Source organism: Ammospiza nelsoni, chromosome 1, assembly GCF_027579445.1.
Source record: "Ammospiza nelsoni isolate bAmmNel1 chromosome 1, bAmmNel1.pri, whole genome shotgun sequence".
NCBI classification, from domain to species: Eukaryota; Metazoa; Chordata; class Aves; order Passeriformes; family Passerellidae; genus Ammospiza; species Ammospiza nelsoni.
The window spans coordinates 21042933-21058602 of NC_080633.1; the positions used below are offsets into that span (position 1 = coordinate 21042933).

At 34.7% G+C, this 15670-nt stretch overlaps 1 protein-coding gene across 2 annotated transcripts in view; it reads right to left on the bottom strand.

Moving 5' to 3' along the window:
* Positions 1–1258: 1258 nt before the first annotated feature.
* STAM (signal transducing adaptor molecule) overlaps positions 1259–15670 on the bottom strand; it is a 32825-nt gene continuing 18413 nt past the window's right edge. For both annotated transcript variants that reach the window (XM_059466235.1, XM_059466242.1), the window contains exons 7-14: positions 14529–14721; positions 14110–14204; positions 12810–12898; positions 11114–11201; positions 8535–8589; positions 8041–8194; positions 7353–7528; positions 1259–6181 (exon numbers count right to left, since the gene is read on the bottom strand). In XM_059466235.1, coding sequence (XP_059322218.1) covers positions 5932–6181; positions 7353–7528; positions 8041–8194; positions 8535–8589; positions 11114–11201; positions 12810–12898; positions 14110–14204; positions 14529–14721 — 1100 coding nt within the window. In that variant the 3' untranslated portion in view covers positions 1259–5931. The remainder of the gene's footprint in view (positions 6182–7352; positions 7529–8040; positions 8195–8534; positions 8590–11113; positions 11202–12809; positions 12899–14109; positions 14205–14528; positions 14722–15670) is intronic.

The following is a 15670-nucleotide window of genomic DNA, read 5'->3' on the forward strand; positions in this document are numbered from 1 at the left end:
TATAGATGAACCAGTTCTTCAAAAGTTTAAGAGTTGGTTCTAGCTTCTTAAATACAGAGTTCATGCTTATATTATCTCTTGCCCAGGTTCATGGCAACAGATTTTACAATAAACTTTAAATACTATGAAACAAACTCTCAAAATTTATTTTTATCATAGGCATCTCAACAGATATGCTTATCTAAAAGAGATAGGCAGTAAAGCAAACTCAACATTAATTGCCTCTCCCTGATCCAAAACAGAACAAATTTCATTTCTACACAATCTACAGAACTTTTAATTCTGTCAACTGAATAGACATTCTCTTGAAAGACACAAATTATCCTGCTGAACTAACCCACAATCCACATAACCTCTTCTTCTAAGGGGTTTGGCTCACATCTTTAGGAAGTGGCCCTAACAGGCAAACTAATACTGCTGCTCACTGCTCCCAAAGTCCCATGCATGGTGTCTACATCAATTTAAGCAAGAGATTTATGCTTATCACTGTTATAAGAACACAGCATACAGCTGTCAATTCTATTAAGCTTCAATTCTAACAGCACTTTAAGATTCATTAACCAGATTTTAGCCTGATCTTCAAGACATTGCACATTGATCAAAACACCAGGTTCTACACTACTTTGTGTTGCTGTCACAGAAATGGAATGAACTCTCAAGCTACCATAGAATCAACTTATTCATCTGTAACCAAATATATACATCATAGTACAGACACAATTGTTTCCATTTGTTCTTTAAAATCCTTTTAAAACACTGATGCTGTATTTACCAACAGACAGAGGACATGCAGCATACTTGAAATAAGATATACATTGCATTATCTGAGTTAGCTGAAGGAAATCAATGAGAGAACGTGTTTAAAAAGATAATGTAATTTATGTGTAAGCATTAAACAAGAACAAAAAACCTACAAATCCTCCCTGACCAGAACAAACAAAACCCCCACCTCCAACCCATCTAAAAACTGAAAATGTAAGTACTTCTACCAGACCTTGCTTATTGTATCTCTAAGTCTTTCCAGCAAAAGAAGTCCTTGCCAGAATATTCTTCTATAAAATTTATAAATTGACTTTGCAACATAATGAACTAAATACTCCAACTTTAATATTTTGCATTCATACCAAAAAACAATTAACAGTTTTTACAAATAGTGTTATTTACTAAAACAATTCTTGTACAACAGTGCAGTATATCTAAATATATACATATGCCAACATCAAAGGGAGCATCAAAACAAACAAAGCCAAACAAAATGCACTTTGCTACTGTGTACACTTTATTAAAACCAAAGCAGACTGCAGCAGGTTTTTATTTTTCATGACATAGACAAAAAATATTTGGATTCCAGAAGAACATGCAGGATAGAACAAAAACTGCTACCACCTTTCTGCCAAGGAAGCAGCATGAAAAGGGAATTTCAGATCTGCAATTTACATAGTAGCAAATGGAATGTTTTTAAACACAACCATCCTAATTTAAGAAACAAGGCTTCAAAAATGTACGTAGTGTTTTTTACATACTGAAGCAAAAGTTCAAATGTCAAGGCTTTCTCCATGTTTTCCTATGGTGTTGGACAGTGTATGTATGAAAGTCAATATTCTTCACTGCAGCTGAGAATGAGAAAGGAGCAGCTGTAGTGTGGAGTTGATCAGCTTTACTAAGGTTGAATAACAGAGTAAAAAATGATTCTGCCTGCTGTTGGCAATGCAGGTTTTTGTAACTTTTATTCTACCTTTATCTTTAAAAATAACTCTTCCAGTTCTTAACTAGAAAAATTATGCTTCCTTGTTCTTCAAAACAGATACATACATGTTCTCCAAAGGAAGGTGCAGTTGTGTAATTCAAAGTGCCAGTGTAGCTGCTCTAACTAGAGACGCCTTTTTCATTCTGTGAACCCCAGCAGAGAAGGAATAAGACAAGACCTTTGTATATAAAGACTGCACAGATATCTTTGAAATATGAGTGAAAAATAAAGTGATATTAGAGAAAATACTAAAAAAATTGGAGAATGAGGTATTAAGCAGTTCTCCAGTGTAAATCTGATGCTCCTGCCATCTAGAGGAAATCAGAGAACTATAGTAGCAGCCTAGAGTTGATCAGCAAAATATGTATATGCCACTAAAAGCAAATCCATCTCATTCATGTAACCATTTGCAATCTGACAGAATTTTCTGAAGCGCAGATTTATTTAGTTCTCCCTGCCTCAAAATTCATGAACAGTATTTTGACATAAATACTGTGACATGAGGGCAGTATGCTGCTCCACACCTGTTGAAACATGCAGGAATTCTTACATTTTGCTCCTTTTTTACTACTATGTGCTTTGGCAAATGGCATTACAGACACATCTACACAGCACCAGTTACTAAACAGAGCTGGGCAAATATATTGTGACTGCACACTCTGGAACACACTGCCATGATGTCAATACAGAAAATTTTAACATAGTACCCCAGTATTTTTCTTGGGAGGTTTTACAGTAAATCTTGACACCTTTGTTGTGCCCACATAAATTGAGATGATACACATGGCTAAAAAATTTTGCTCATAGAAGTGAAATGCACAGAAGGCAGTTTCCAGAGTTTGCTCCAATTCATGCCAACCAAGACACTGAAATGCCCCTTCTGAAGTTAATTAGCATTTTTGTATTCCTTAATGAAAGGGTTAAGTAAAAAGGGTTATACAAACTATCTGGAAGACATTTTAGCCTTAAACTGACAATTTACATGTAAAGAAACAAGACATTCAAAAATCAGGTCCTCTATTGGAACATGAATAACATTTCCAACGATTCCTTACTTTCAAACAGTTTACATTCTGACACTTTATTTAATTGTTAAAAAGCTTTTCCACACAGTAGCTGTACGTGTGCTTTCCCGGCTCACTAACATTTCAGTGTTCAACACCATAATAAGGTAGAACAGAAGTGAACTTGGTCAAAACAATGCATGAACAAGGAATCTGAGAATAAATCATGGCAGAGAAGCACCAGTAATGGCATCTCCAGGCTCATGATAACAAACCAGCAGAGAGGAGGTGAACTGAAGTTCATTTCTGAGCTGTAAGAGAGAATATGAGAGGATGACTGCAGGAATTCATGCAGTGACAGCATCTAGCAAAGTAGAAAGCATCACTTCAGAGTATCAAGCATACAGGGCACAACCAAGCAGAAAGACATTTTCTGATTTAAAAAATCAACATGAAGTAATACAGCTCCAAATTCAATTTAATCCAAAAATTGCATGTGAAATGGAAAATGTACGTAGCAACAGAAACACTAAGACTCAGAACCTAAAATTTTAGTGACCTCCTCCACCAGTTATAGACAATGAACTCTGATTCAAAGTCAACTAAAATTCCCAGCCTGCTACAGGAGATACCTTACAGCAGTGACTTTTATTAAAGTATGAAGGAAAATAGAAAATATCTATCTTTTTTTCACAACTTTCATTATATTGAATTTAAAGGGGCACTGAATTTTAGCAAGTGGATTTTTTTGTCATTATGAGCATGAAAGGTGATTTTAATTTTCATAAAAGTGGATGAATGACCAAAATAAGCAAATTGGAGAGCAGAAAAACTGTGATGCACATAATGGTTCAATGTTCAAATGAGAAACCAGGATCCAGCATTTTTGTAAATCAAGGAAAAACTTCAAAAGTTTTAAAAACAATGACAAATTATAAACAAAATGTATTTTTTCTGGGTCTTTTCTGTATGGAAGTTCCACATACCCTTACTAGGGAACATGTGACACAACATATGAAAACCTAAGAATACAACTGTTAATATCAAAAAGACTATCTTGATGCTTCAAGCTTCTCCTTGAATCAGGGACTAAGAACAATGGAATAAAAACATTATTTTCACTTTTGTGTATAAATTATACATTTCTATACATTGACTATCTGATTTTGGAACAAGATACCTAATGCACACAGAGAACACTATCTAAATTATACTACAAGTTCTTTCTAAATACATCACTTCTTCAATCCATAAAAAGTCATCCATGACACAGTACGTCAGATTATTACTTTTTTCTTTAGTATTTCCTTTCAAATTTCACAGCCTTTTGTGATGACACCAAGTACTGAAATAATTAATGACAGTTTGCAAGGATGGTTAAAAATTTTAGAGAAAACAAATATGTGAAAATTCTAGCATTAGATCAAGCAGCTGGCTAGAACATCTCCAACTGGAATAGATCAACCATGGGCATGTTTTGTAACCACCCCAATTAGAAGTTATGCAAAGCAGTCATCAGAAAGTATCTGGCAAAACACTGACGTCAATTAAAATAGTGAAACAAAGGCATGTTAGGTAACTGTGAATAGATGCAGGAGTAAATGGGATAACAGAGCTCATTTTATAGTACAATGTACAATTGCAACATTTAATTCCAGAAGCATCACACTAAAATATAGTACACATAACAAACAACTTCTGACATACACACAGGACTAAAACCAGATCTGGCATTGAAATTAGTGGAAATTAGAGCTGCTGGAAAAGATGAAAAAGGATGCATTACAAGATGGAATACAAACACAAAGTAACAACAGTCTTTGTACAAGAAACTCTGCTCAAGCACACCTGAAATGCTGCCTTCCATTACCACATTTCTTTTGCAGCACCTCATCTACAGAAAGAAAATACCATGCTTTGCAAAGCCATGTGGCTAAATTACTGAGGAACACAAGGATTTAAAACAGGCTAATGCATGTTGCTGCAGAAGAGAATTTAAAGTAACCTAAAAGTGGATTTAGATGAGATGCCTCATGAACTATTCAAATTATAGAAGGGTTAATAAACTCAAATGGTACAACTGGCAATTGAAACAGACATTTAAGGCAGAAGTGTTTGTGTTAGAACAGTAAACAGAACAAATTGTTAAGCAAGGCCACAAGAGATATAATGAAGCCCTGAAGGTTTGTTCAGCAAAGTGATTTACATGTCCATAATTCTCCGTGTTCTAATTAAGAAGACTTGAATAAAATAGTGTAATTCACGTTGTGTGTTCCAGTTTAAAACTCCATTGTTTCTCTTTCAAATCAATTCCTCTGTCTTTCTTTGGTGTAATCTCTACCAACACACATAGAATACAGTTCTGGTTCTCATTTTAAAAAACAACTCAAAAATAAATTACATGCTTCTCATGATAAAATGCTGTTCTGTTTCATGGTCCCATGACATGTTTAGCAGCCTCTGAATAGCAGTTTTAAGTTAGTAATTTTGTCCGAAGCAGAATCATAATTTGCTGTTATCCCCCCAAATTATTTACTAGTTAACAAGTTTACTTTGGTAGATAAGCTATCTAATAGTCATGATACACTTGTGTTCAATTTAAGAAATAGTGAAACTTAGATAAGTTTACAAATTCATATATAGACTTTAGCTTGTAATTGTAACCATGATATGCAGAATTACTGTTTTTCCTGCACTGGAAAAAGACATTGCATCTGTCTTAAAACTAGACAAAACTATGAAATATGGTTGTCAGTTCATGATTAAAATAAAATAGTAAAGCAAATTATTTTTAAACATTGTGTTAAATATATTCACATGACCACCATAGTTATATGAAATGGGCACTACTGCAATCACACACTATATGTACATAACATATATGCCACAACAGTTTGCAATGGTTGAGTTTTCACAAACTAGCCAATTTAACCATACATAAATAATCTTGTACCAATTTTAGGCATTTTAAAAGGAATTAAATTTCCTAAATATATCAGTTCTTCCGCAAAATTAAAAAAAAATCCTAAAAAGTCAGTGCAAATTGAACTTGTTCACCAAGAGAGATTCTTATTAAGCTGAGGATAAACAAAGTTTAAGAGATTAAATGAAGGAACTCATAGAATCGCCAACCGCCTTTAGCAGAGGTTAAAGAAGATTAGGAATCACAAGTCCTGGATTCTATAGCAGAGCCTTCTGTGAGTAACTGTGCTGTGCTTGTTGAGGTGGTGGAGGCTGTGGTTGTTGTGGAGGTGCTTGCTGACTGCCTGCTGTCTGTGGCAGAGCTGTAGATGCTAAGTTATAGTTTGGCACCTGGGACATATTAGTTCCAGCATTCTGATAAGCAGCAACATCAACAGTACCAGGTGGTGGACTATACACTGAAGGCTGGTTAGAAAAGGTACTCCCAGCAACAGAACCAACCATTGCACTGAAAAAAAAACAAACAACAACAAAAATGAGAGAAAACATATTTAAAGTAGAATTAACAAACCATTTACCAACAGAACAGCAAAACTTTATTGCTTCTTCAGTTGTTTTATTTATACACACAAAAATCTTCTAACTCTGGACACGTTGCATATTTAAAACTGTAGCCAATGAGTATTCCCATTAAAACTCAAACACACTCCTCAGATTTAAACATACAGTAGACACTCCCTATGGATTTAAAATTAGACCATGTCTGTACTTCTGATTTATTTCAAGGTGCAAATGGAATACCATCTATCTTCCATTCTGTTCATGAAAAAAACCAAAACCCAACAAATTGTTTTAAATAGCAAAACAAGTCAGATGAATATGCAGAAACTCACTTTATCATTGTATGCTTTGCTATCCCAAATAAGTACCTCTGGGGACAAAGACTAACAAATACTTTAATAACTCATATTGATGTGTCTCCCAACTTTTTAGAATAAAATTACTCTCCATAGAGAGTAAACAAAACCAGAAAACCCAAACTAACAAAAACCAATTAGCAAAAACCCACAAATCTTTCCACAATATAGGTAACTGAACCAAAACTTTGCATCTTTGGCCATCCAGCCAATGTAAAATGTCTCTTTTAGTTTCCTTATTTGGGCAAGCTGTATAAGCTTTAGTCAGTATTCATTGCCCATTCACTTCTTTCCCAATATGAGCAGAATTCTCCCCATTCTTCTGTAGTAAGATATTTGACAAATGAGCAGTAGAATTTTCACCCAGAAATTATGCAAAGCCAGCCAGAGCAGCATATAATCTTCATCATTAAAACTGTACTAAAAGTTACTACTAATTCGACTAATTAATGTCTGTATAATTTTCTCTGTTTTATATAAAAAAGCATAGAGCTATATAAATTACATATTTTGTATACAGAAAATTTAAAACTATATAAATTAAAAAAAAAAAACAATAAAAAACTTAAGGAATAAAGGTAAAAAAAAAACTTAAGGAATAAGGTAAAAAAGGAATTTTTACCAAATACATGACACCAATAAAAAGCACTCTGGATATGATTGCACTAAAGTATCATTCAGTTGTGTTTATATTCCTGTAATTTAAAAAACAGTCTCTGTTTAAATTTATTTAAACTTGAATAGAAAAATATTTTAAATTACTTTGTGTAAGACGTCTGTGCAGGCTGACCAGCAATTACTGAGCTGGCAGATGGAGTAACTGTGCCTTGGCTGAGAGAAGGGAGCTGCTCTGGAGGAAGATTGTAACCTTGAATGGGGCCCATCTGTGCACTCCCTGCCACCAAATACGCATTACCTTGAGTTTGCCCTGGATAAACCTAGGAAGTTAAATAAAGCAGTATTAGAAATAAAATAACGAAAATTTGCTATTCAATATCTGACTTTAGAACTTAGACTTCTCAAATCTTTTCGTTTCCTTTTTTTTTTTAAATATCACTGAAGAGCATTTAGCATTTAAATTACTGCAGTTAAAAATGGTGATTGTTTCATAGCATCATTTTCATGTTGAATTATCTATGAGTAGATAGGGAGAAATTGTACTCCTTTGGTTGCTTCTTTTCTTTGACCCACTATGCAAAGCCCTGGCAGTTTTATTTTTTAATTTTATGCAACTTAAAGCCCAGGATGGGCTTTTTCCTTCATCAAAGTGAGTTGAACAGAAAAAAGCACTGAATGCATTAGAACCCACAAAAGAAGAGCATCCAAAGCTTGTAGCTGAAAACAAACACTTTTTATTTTTTTACATACTGTGCAAAAACACTAAGAGAAAACACTGCTCAGTCGGTGTGAACTTGATAAGGTCAATGGCTATCAAAGGCTACATCCATACCTGAGAGCCAGAAACACCAGATGACTGCATGTAATACTGCTGGTTTTGTAGTTTTGCATACATGGAATACATTGGGTCCTCATTCATCAATTTGTTATACAAAGAAAGAGCCTCCATTGCTTTTACATTGAGTTCTGACAGTTCAGAATGTTTCCTAGAAAATATATATTACAGTTATAATACAGTTCATTTTACAATTTAGATAACTTTATTATAGGACAGACAACATAGAGTAATTTCATTAGGTGTGTTAAGTAACTTTTTTTATTGTGAACTGGTGCTTGACAAGTGACAGAAAGTCAAATGGTATAACACTATAAATTGTTATGTGACTATGGGAAAAAAATCTTCAGACCTCTTCTCAGAGAAACTACTAATAAATACACATATTTTCTTTGCCAGTATTCATAGAAATTACAATATTATCAAGTAATAATTCTGGTTTCTAAGAATAAATTTTAATTTCGATCAAAGCACATGACATTTCTTTTTACCTGTCTATATCCTCCAATTTTTCATCTATGAGAGGTCCCATCTGGTGGCACATTGCTAGAATAGAAACACATTAAAATATATCAGAGTAATAAATGTTTCCATACTGCAAAGTCAGAAAGCAATAAAAAATTAAATAGAAATAGATGCAAGTCCAATTTTGTTTTAGTTCATTACTACAATCTGTATGTCAAAAAAAAATTAATAACAGAGGTAGCATCATGAACAATTCAAGAATGATACCCAGCTAAAGTTTTCAGTACTGGTACAATTTTAAAATTATATTTTTAAAATAAAAATAAAACTAAACAAAACACATTTAACATCCAGGAAGTATAAAACTGAATCTATTTTGCATAAAAGGTCCACATGAATTGAAATGTCTTTTTAAAGGAAGAAGATTTGGCACTGGAACCTAGATCGTGTGCTCATCTAATTTTGCTACAAGAAGACTATGTAAACAATGAAGGAGAAAACTGGTTGCAATGATTCAATTATCTGCACATCTAAAGACACTAATAGCACATTAGACACACTAGAATTCTAACTGGGGGAAGGGGCTCTTTCAAACCAGTGATGTGCAAAAAACAACACAAAATCTTACCAGAATCAGAATTAAAAAGCATTAAAATAAACAAAAATGCACACCCCATGCCTCCTTTCAGCACAAGGACATGGGGCTCATCTACCTGCCAAGCAAACCATGGCTAATTAGCAGAAAGGCAGAGTTTGTCAAATGTCAAATAAACAGACACAGAAGCTGAAAGGATAATTTACGATATTAGACATGCAGAAGGTCCTGAAAACATCTGAGCCATGACAAGTGCAAGGACATCATTACTGAGTTCCTTGAAGGCAACTCCAGGTGAAAGAGGAGTTGTATGCAAGGTACCCATCGGCTTCTTTGAACCTGGGATCAGAAATACATTGGCAGAAATGTCGGGCAAAGATATAAAAGCTGTCAAAGTTCTGTCTGCTTTTATGTATAGCACAAAGTGTGACAAAAGGCATCACAAGGATTGCTTAGATGTCTGTTAACATGATGACTGCTCTGCTGCCAACTACAAACTCTGGGCTCCTGAACACATTAGAATGAGCTCTCCAGTTCAAAGACAATTGTGACTGGACATGTGGATGGCAGAAGAAAATCAAGTGATTTTTCTGTCAAATTTTTGCTATAGATATGTTTTGAGTCCTTGGTTCCTACCAGTGGTGGCAGATGCTGATCAACATTTGATAGAAAACCACTTCATTTTCCTCTGCCATCCACATGTCCAGTCACAAATGTCTTTAATCAGCATCTGCCACCACTGGTAGAAACCAAGAACTCAAAACACATCTACAGCAAAATTTTCAGAACCTATGCCAAAACCAGTAGTTCACCAAAGCCTACTTAAGTGTAGAGCAAGTAATCTTGAATTAGCATTGTAGAACTATATGCAGCCCTAAGTCTGACGTGCTGCTGCAGGTTGCTGGGGAGTAATCATCTGACCACACTACTGCCTTCAGATTCCAGGAGCAGTCCCATGGTTCAATATAAAATTCAGCATTGCTTTAATGATCTCACAATGCATTTTGAAGCAACTCCTAAGGTAAGCCATATCTGTAGGCAGGTTGACAAGCATACCTTTAATTTCTCTGCCTCTGTCCTGGATCAGATACAGGCAATCTGCTTCTTAGACAACAGCCTCTATAGCTATGTTTGGGACTTGAAAGAATAAAACCAGTCATGTTTCTTTTTACCTCTCTTTAGTTTCAGTGGAACTAGAATATGTGTAGACATGTTGCTGATGTGAGTTTCTGAAACAGCATTCATTTACAGACATGATGAACCAGATGAGTGTGGAAAGATGGGAGATACCTAAAAGCTTACAAACCTAATTAATCTATCTAACTTCTAGATAGATGTAGAAACTGCCATTTTCATGACAAAGTCTGGTGTCATCTGAATTGTCACTTTAAGCCTATGTTCTGTCTCGTAATTGGGAAGTTTCTTTTCTTCCTTTTCCAAATTCTATTTTAAAATTTTTGGTGCATGTATCAGCCTAGGTAAAATGATCTATAATGTCTCTGTGAAGAGTTAGTCTAAACAATGACTCAAAGAGTAGGAAAATTTGTAGCACTCTATGAGTTATTTGTTAATATGCAACTCCTCCAGAAATACACATGCAAGTGAAAAGCATGTGGGACACCCACGAGTCTATTCTAAATCTCTCTAGTATTTCTGCTTCCTCTCATGGAATCTTCCTGACACAACTTTTGCCACTCATGGTGTGCTACCCTGTGAAGGAAAAAAATTATGAATGAATATGACCAAGTATTTATGTGTCTCGAAAAGGGAAAATAATTTAGGAAACAGTAGAGAAAAGTAGATTTGTTTTAAGTTAATATTTTTGACTTTGGTCTCGTGGATGTGGGAAACAAGAAGTGAGAAGATAATTATGGCTCAGGCACTTTTCTTAGGCATGCTTCTCACATGCACACGAAACTGAAGTAGTTTCAGCTTAGTTTCAATCTGCATTGATACAGAAAATTACCAGTGATGAAAACAACAATGAAAAAATTCATTCTTTTTTGTTACCCTCAAGATGAAGCAGTTCTGGGAGGTCTGGCTGGTCATCAGATGGATCAGCACTTTGTAACATCTGCAAGAGTTGGTCCATTTTATCCTGCAACACAAATTGTATTATCAGGGCAAATGTGGCAGCAAGGGAATTAGCACTTTCCGGATAGTAAATTAAAGCAGCTGTTCACAACAGCCATTTTGATCTCTTGGCACGTCAGAATCAACTAGACTAACTTTAAGAAATTGCAAATTATACATGCTACTTTACAGGAATGAAGTTGCTTGAATAAGAAAATGCTAAATGAGAAAAAATGGTGGTAACAAGTGGAATGTGCAGAATACTCCTTTATTCCTAGAAGTCCTTTTAAACATATATTATCTTCTGAGCAGTTCCTATTTTTCCAGCCTAGATATTACATATGCAATACCACCACCTAGTGGGATTGGTGGGAATGTTTTGACAGAATACATTGAGAAAGTACTTTAAATTCACTGAAAAGAAATTTTAAGTGCATGAGGTCTATTCAGTATATGAGCCATGTCATTACCATGTCAATGTAATGAAGTGTTGTTTTAAGATGATCCTTGGAGGCATCTCAGGATTTACTTCAGAATAAGTTAAGCTTAAGTAAAGAGTTTAAGTGCAACCATTTTGTAATAAAAACATCAAAGGTTAGAAAACAAACAGGCATAAAGTCTTTGAAAAATATGTCTTGGACTGAACTATATTGGTTAAAGTACCAAAAACATAACATGTAAATTTTTTAAATCATTTATTAGCTGAGCACTATCAAATAAATAGCCTTTTTCACATTGTGTTATATAGGTTGTATAAAGGAAAACCATGCTTTGTCCTCCTTAAACCATAGAAAGTTTGGGAAAAGTCAAATTAACTACTTCCTTAAAAATTATACTGTGGCCAATTCAAAAACAAAAGAAGACACTGAAAAATCAACAATGGACTCATAGAAAAACAAAGCTGGAAGGCTGAAAGCTCAAGGCAGGCCTCAGATAATCTATTTCAGCAGGTTACAAACTAGTATCTCCTGGGAAGAAGAGTTTTTGAGGTGGGATTTCAACAGGACTTCAGGAAGGCAGTAACTGATTTCTCATTTCAAAAAAACAATGACAGAACCCAGGTTGAGGTAAAAAAAAAAAGGGGGGGGGGAAATTTCCTGGACTGAATGTTCCTAGAAACCCTACAGGATCACTGTGGTGAGATTGTAACTATCTTACTAAATCTGAACAGAATTTTAGACTTTTCAGGGACAGGAACAGAATTTTAGACTTTTCAGGGACAGAAAGAGATCTTTCAGTCTGAGGGTAGACAGTGGTGGTTACACTGGAAATAAATCTAAATGAGCAGTCAAGATGAGTATCTCTATGATATCCTGAAGTATTTTAAACAAAATTTGAAAGTAGATGTACTACTCAGCACTAAGATTCTAGCTTGGAGGTAAACAGATGTACAACCCTCAAGTAGGGCCTTAAATGGAATGCAGTTCCAAATTCATTTTCAGAAATTCCTAAAAATTTCAAGACTCTTAAACAAAAGGGAATACTGAAGATTTTATTTATTACTTTAATGAAAACTCTCTTTCCATGCTCTTTTTATCATATTTTTGAAGTATGAGATGAAAGGGTTAAACATCACATATTTAAATGTCCCAGCAGCGCATTTTATACCAATCAGGATTTTTGCCATGCTTACTTCATCAATATAAACTGGTTCTGGCTCAGGTTCTATTGTCTCTACTTGAACTTCATCACTGAACTGCACTGTTTTCTTCTCCGCTTTCACTGTAAGATAAACAGCCAGACTTAATTTTACAAAAGAAAAAATAAACAATGACATAAATATTATACAACTAGTATAGGTTATAGGTTCCTTGCATTTGAAATGTCTACTATTGACATTTGAAAGCCACAGACCTAAATAATTTTCTTATCTGTAAATCACATTATTTAAAAAAATAGATCAGTTCACACAAGCTCAGCAGAAATGTGTTTTAGCAAGTAAATGGCTTTATCATAGTCTCCCTATACATAACATATTAAAAGGTCATCAGGATAAAAGACTCAAAGATTGACTGGAAACAACAGGGCTACCAAGTCAAGTTTAAGATTAAACTGATAAAATCATCTATGACAAACTGAGCCTTCTTTTCTCCAAAGCCAAGTCCACAACTGAAAGGTCTCAAGATTCTCTACTCCTTCTTCACCAAATCCTATATGCAAAGCATCTCACTCCTCTGTAGTGGAGACTAGCACAAAAAAGCTCTATATTTAGCAAAAAAGCTAAATATTACTCTTATTAGATAGTCTTAGCATAGCACAAATGACTGGTACAGCATGTAATTCTGCTGACTTGCTCATCCTTCTAGCACCCTCAAATTGCGAGCACAGAAGATTAATCTTGTAAACCCATGAGATTTACAGAAACCAATTCTATAATCTTGAAGTCTTATCTCATATTTATTATTTTTATTAAATATTTAAAGTAGATTGGATGGATATAAATAAGCTGCATGGAGAAAATCCCTCTGTCCACTATGCACAGGTACATACCTACAGTAGGTAGGTTTCTTGAACTATTTGAACACTGGTAATCTGTCTCCAAGTCCTATCTGCCATGGGGCCTTCAGGTACATCTCAATTAGATATGCACCATTGCAACTGCACAAAAAGGCCATTTGGAAAAAAAGGTGCTGTTGCTCACATTTGTTTAGGTGTCAATGGAGTGATTTCATGAGTCTCAAAGAAGCTGCTGACAAAGCAGCAGCAGACAGCAGCATTTTTCAGCAGGAGACAGTTTGGGCAGCCTTGGTCTGACTGTTGTTTGTGATAGCATAGCAAGGGCTCCTCAGTTTTACTTCAATGACCACATTCACTTGCAACTGAACTCTGCCATAAGGGGAAGGAAATCACCCATAAGCCATGGCAGACTTAAACATATATATCATATATCATATATATATATATATATATATATAAAATGTAATGTTACTTACTCATTTCAGGCTCAGCAGAAAGATCAGCTGTTACAAAATTAGATGGAAACAATCCTATACCCTGATGAGTTTCTCCTTTCCACCAATTTGGATCACTAAAGATCAAAAAAAAAAAGTAAAGCCATCATACATCAGAAATCCCATATTCATATGGAACTTTCCTAGGAATTGCACAGTAAAGGTTTTTATATTACTAGCACATGAATATAACTTGCATATATGCAGAAATCTTTACACAGGAAATTTTATGCAAATACATTTATTTGTAAAAAATTGAGAAGATAACAAAATAAAGTATTAATACAAAAATAATTTCCATTCATTGTATTTCAAAGTATGCTTCTACATATAAGATATAATTACTTCTAATTAATTTTTACAGTTTAACATAATTCTAGTAGGCTTTCTATATTACTTACCTGTCATCAAGTATAGTTATAAGTTCTCCAGCTTTAAAAGTTAATTCATTATCTTCAGCAGCCTCAAAATCGTAGATTGCACGAACCTTTCGGCCCTCATGTTTGTGGTTTGTTAAAAGGCTTGAGGTGCTTGGATACAAACTGGAAAGTGCTGTCTGCTGTTGCCTTTGTTCTTTTAGTGACAGCTCAATAGCTACAAAAGAAGAGTTACTCAAATGAAAATTCCCTATAGAAATGGGTTGATGGATATGAAAATTTAATTCTGTGAAAACTTTTAGTCTAATTCTATTCCTGTTGCATTTTAATGACTTTGTGTCTTTCTCTTAGAATTAATGGTAAATAACAAAGAGAGCAGAATTCTGCCTGTGGATTTACTGAGGCTTCCAAAATGGACAGGATGAATAAATAGCATTTGAGAACAAATACAATAACTCCACAAAGTATGATATTATTGTTACAACCTTGAACCGATGTAAAATATTTACATTCTTATTTTACATCTTACACCATGTTGAACTTTTCCAGATTGCCTGAAACATTAAAAAGATACATCTGTTCCAGTGCACACTGGTTCTCTGTTAGACAGAAGCCCGTAGCCTGGATTCACAGAATCAGACTTACACGGATTGGCTGAGGTTGGAAGGCACCTATGGAAGTCATCTGGTCCAATCCCCTGTTCGTGCAGGGTCACTACAGCTGACTGCCAACGACAACTTTTTAATATCTCCAAGAATAAAGGCACCATCACATCCTTGGGAAATTGTGCTAGTGCTTGGTGACCTTCACTGTAAAGTCCCTCCTTAACTCATAATTAACAACATGACTTTTGCTTAAACAAGCAAAAATTTGCCCCTTCCTTTATATTCTTCCCTATCATTCCTTGAATTATTTCACATTTCTGGGTCATTTTCAATTGAACTTGACTGAGCAGAAAAGTTTCACTCACATTAAACTCAGTTCAAGTTTGCAGGAAAAAATTGATCATATTTAAGAAGGGGCAGTGTGGACACAAACATTATGAAACTCATGCAGATAGACTTTTGAGACACAGATCTCTTTAAAAGTAGACTTTTGGTGGGTTGACTACTGAGGAAACCATTAGTAACGCATACAGATTGACTACTGTTCATTTAAATAACAAA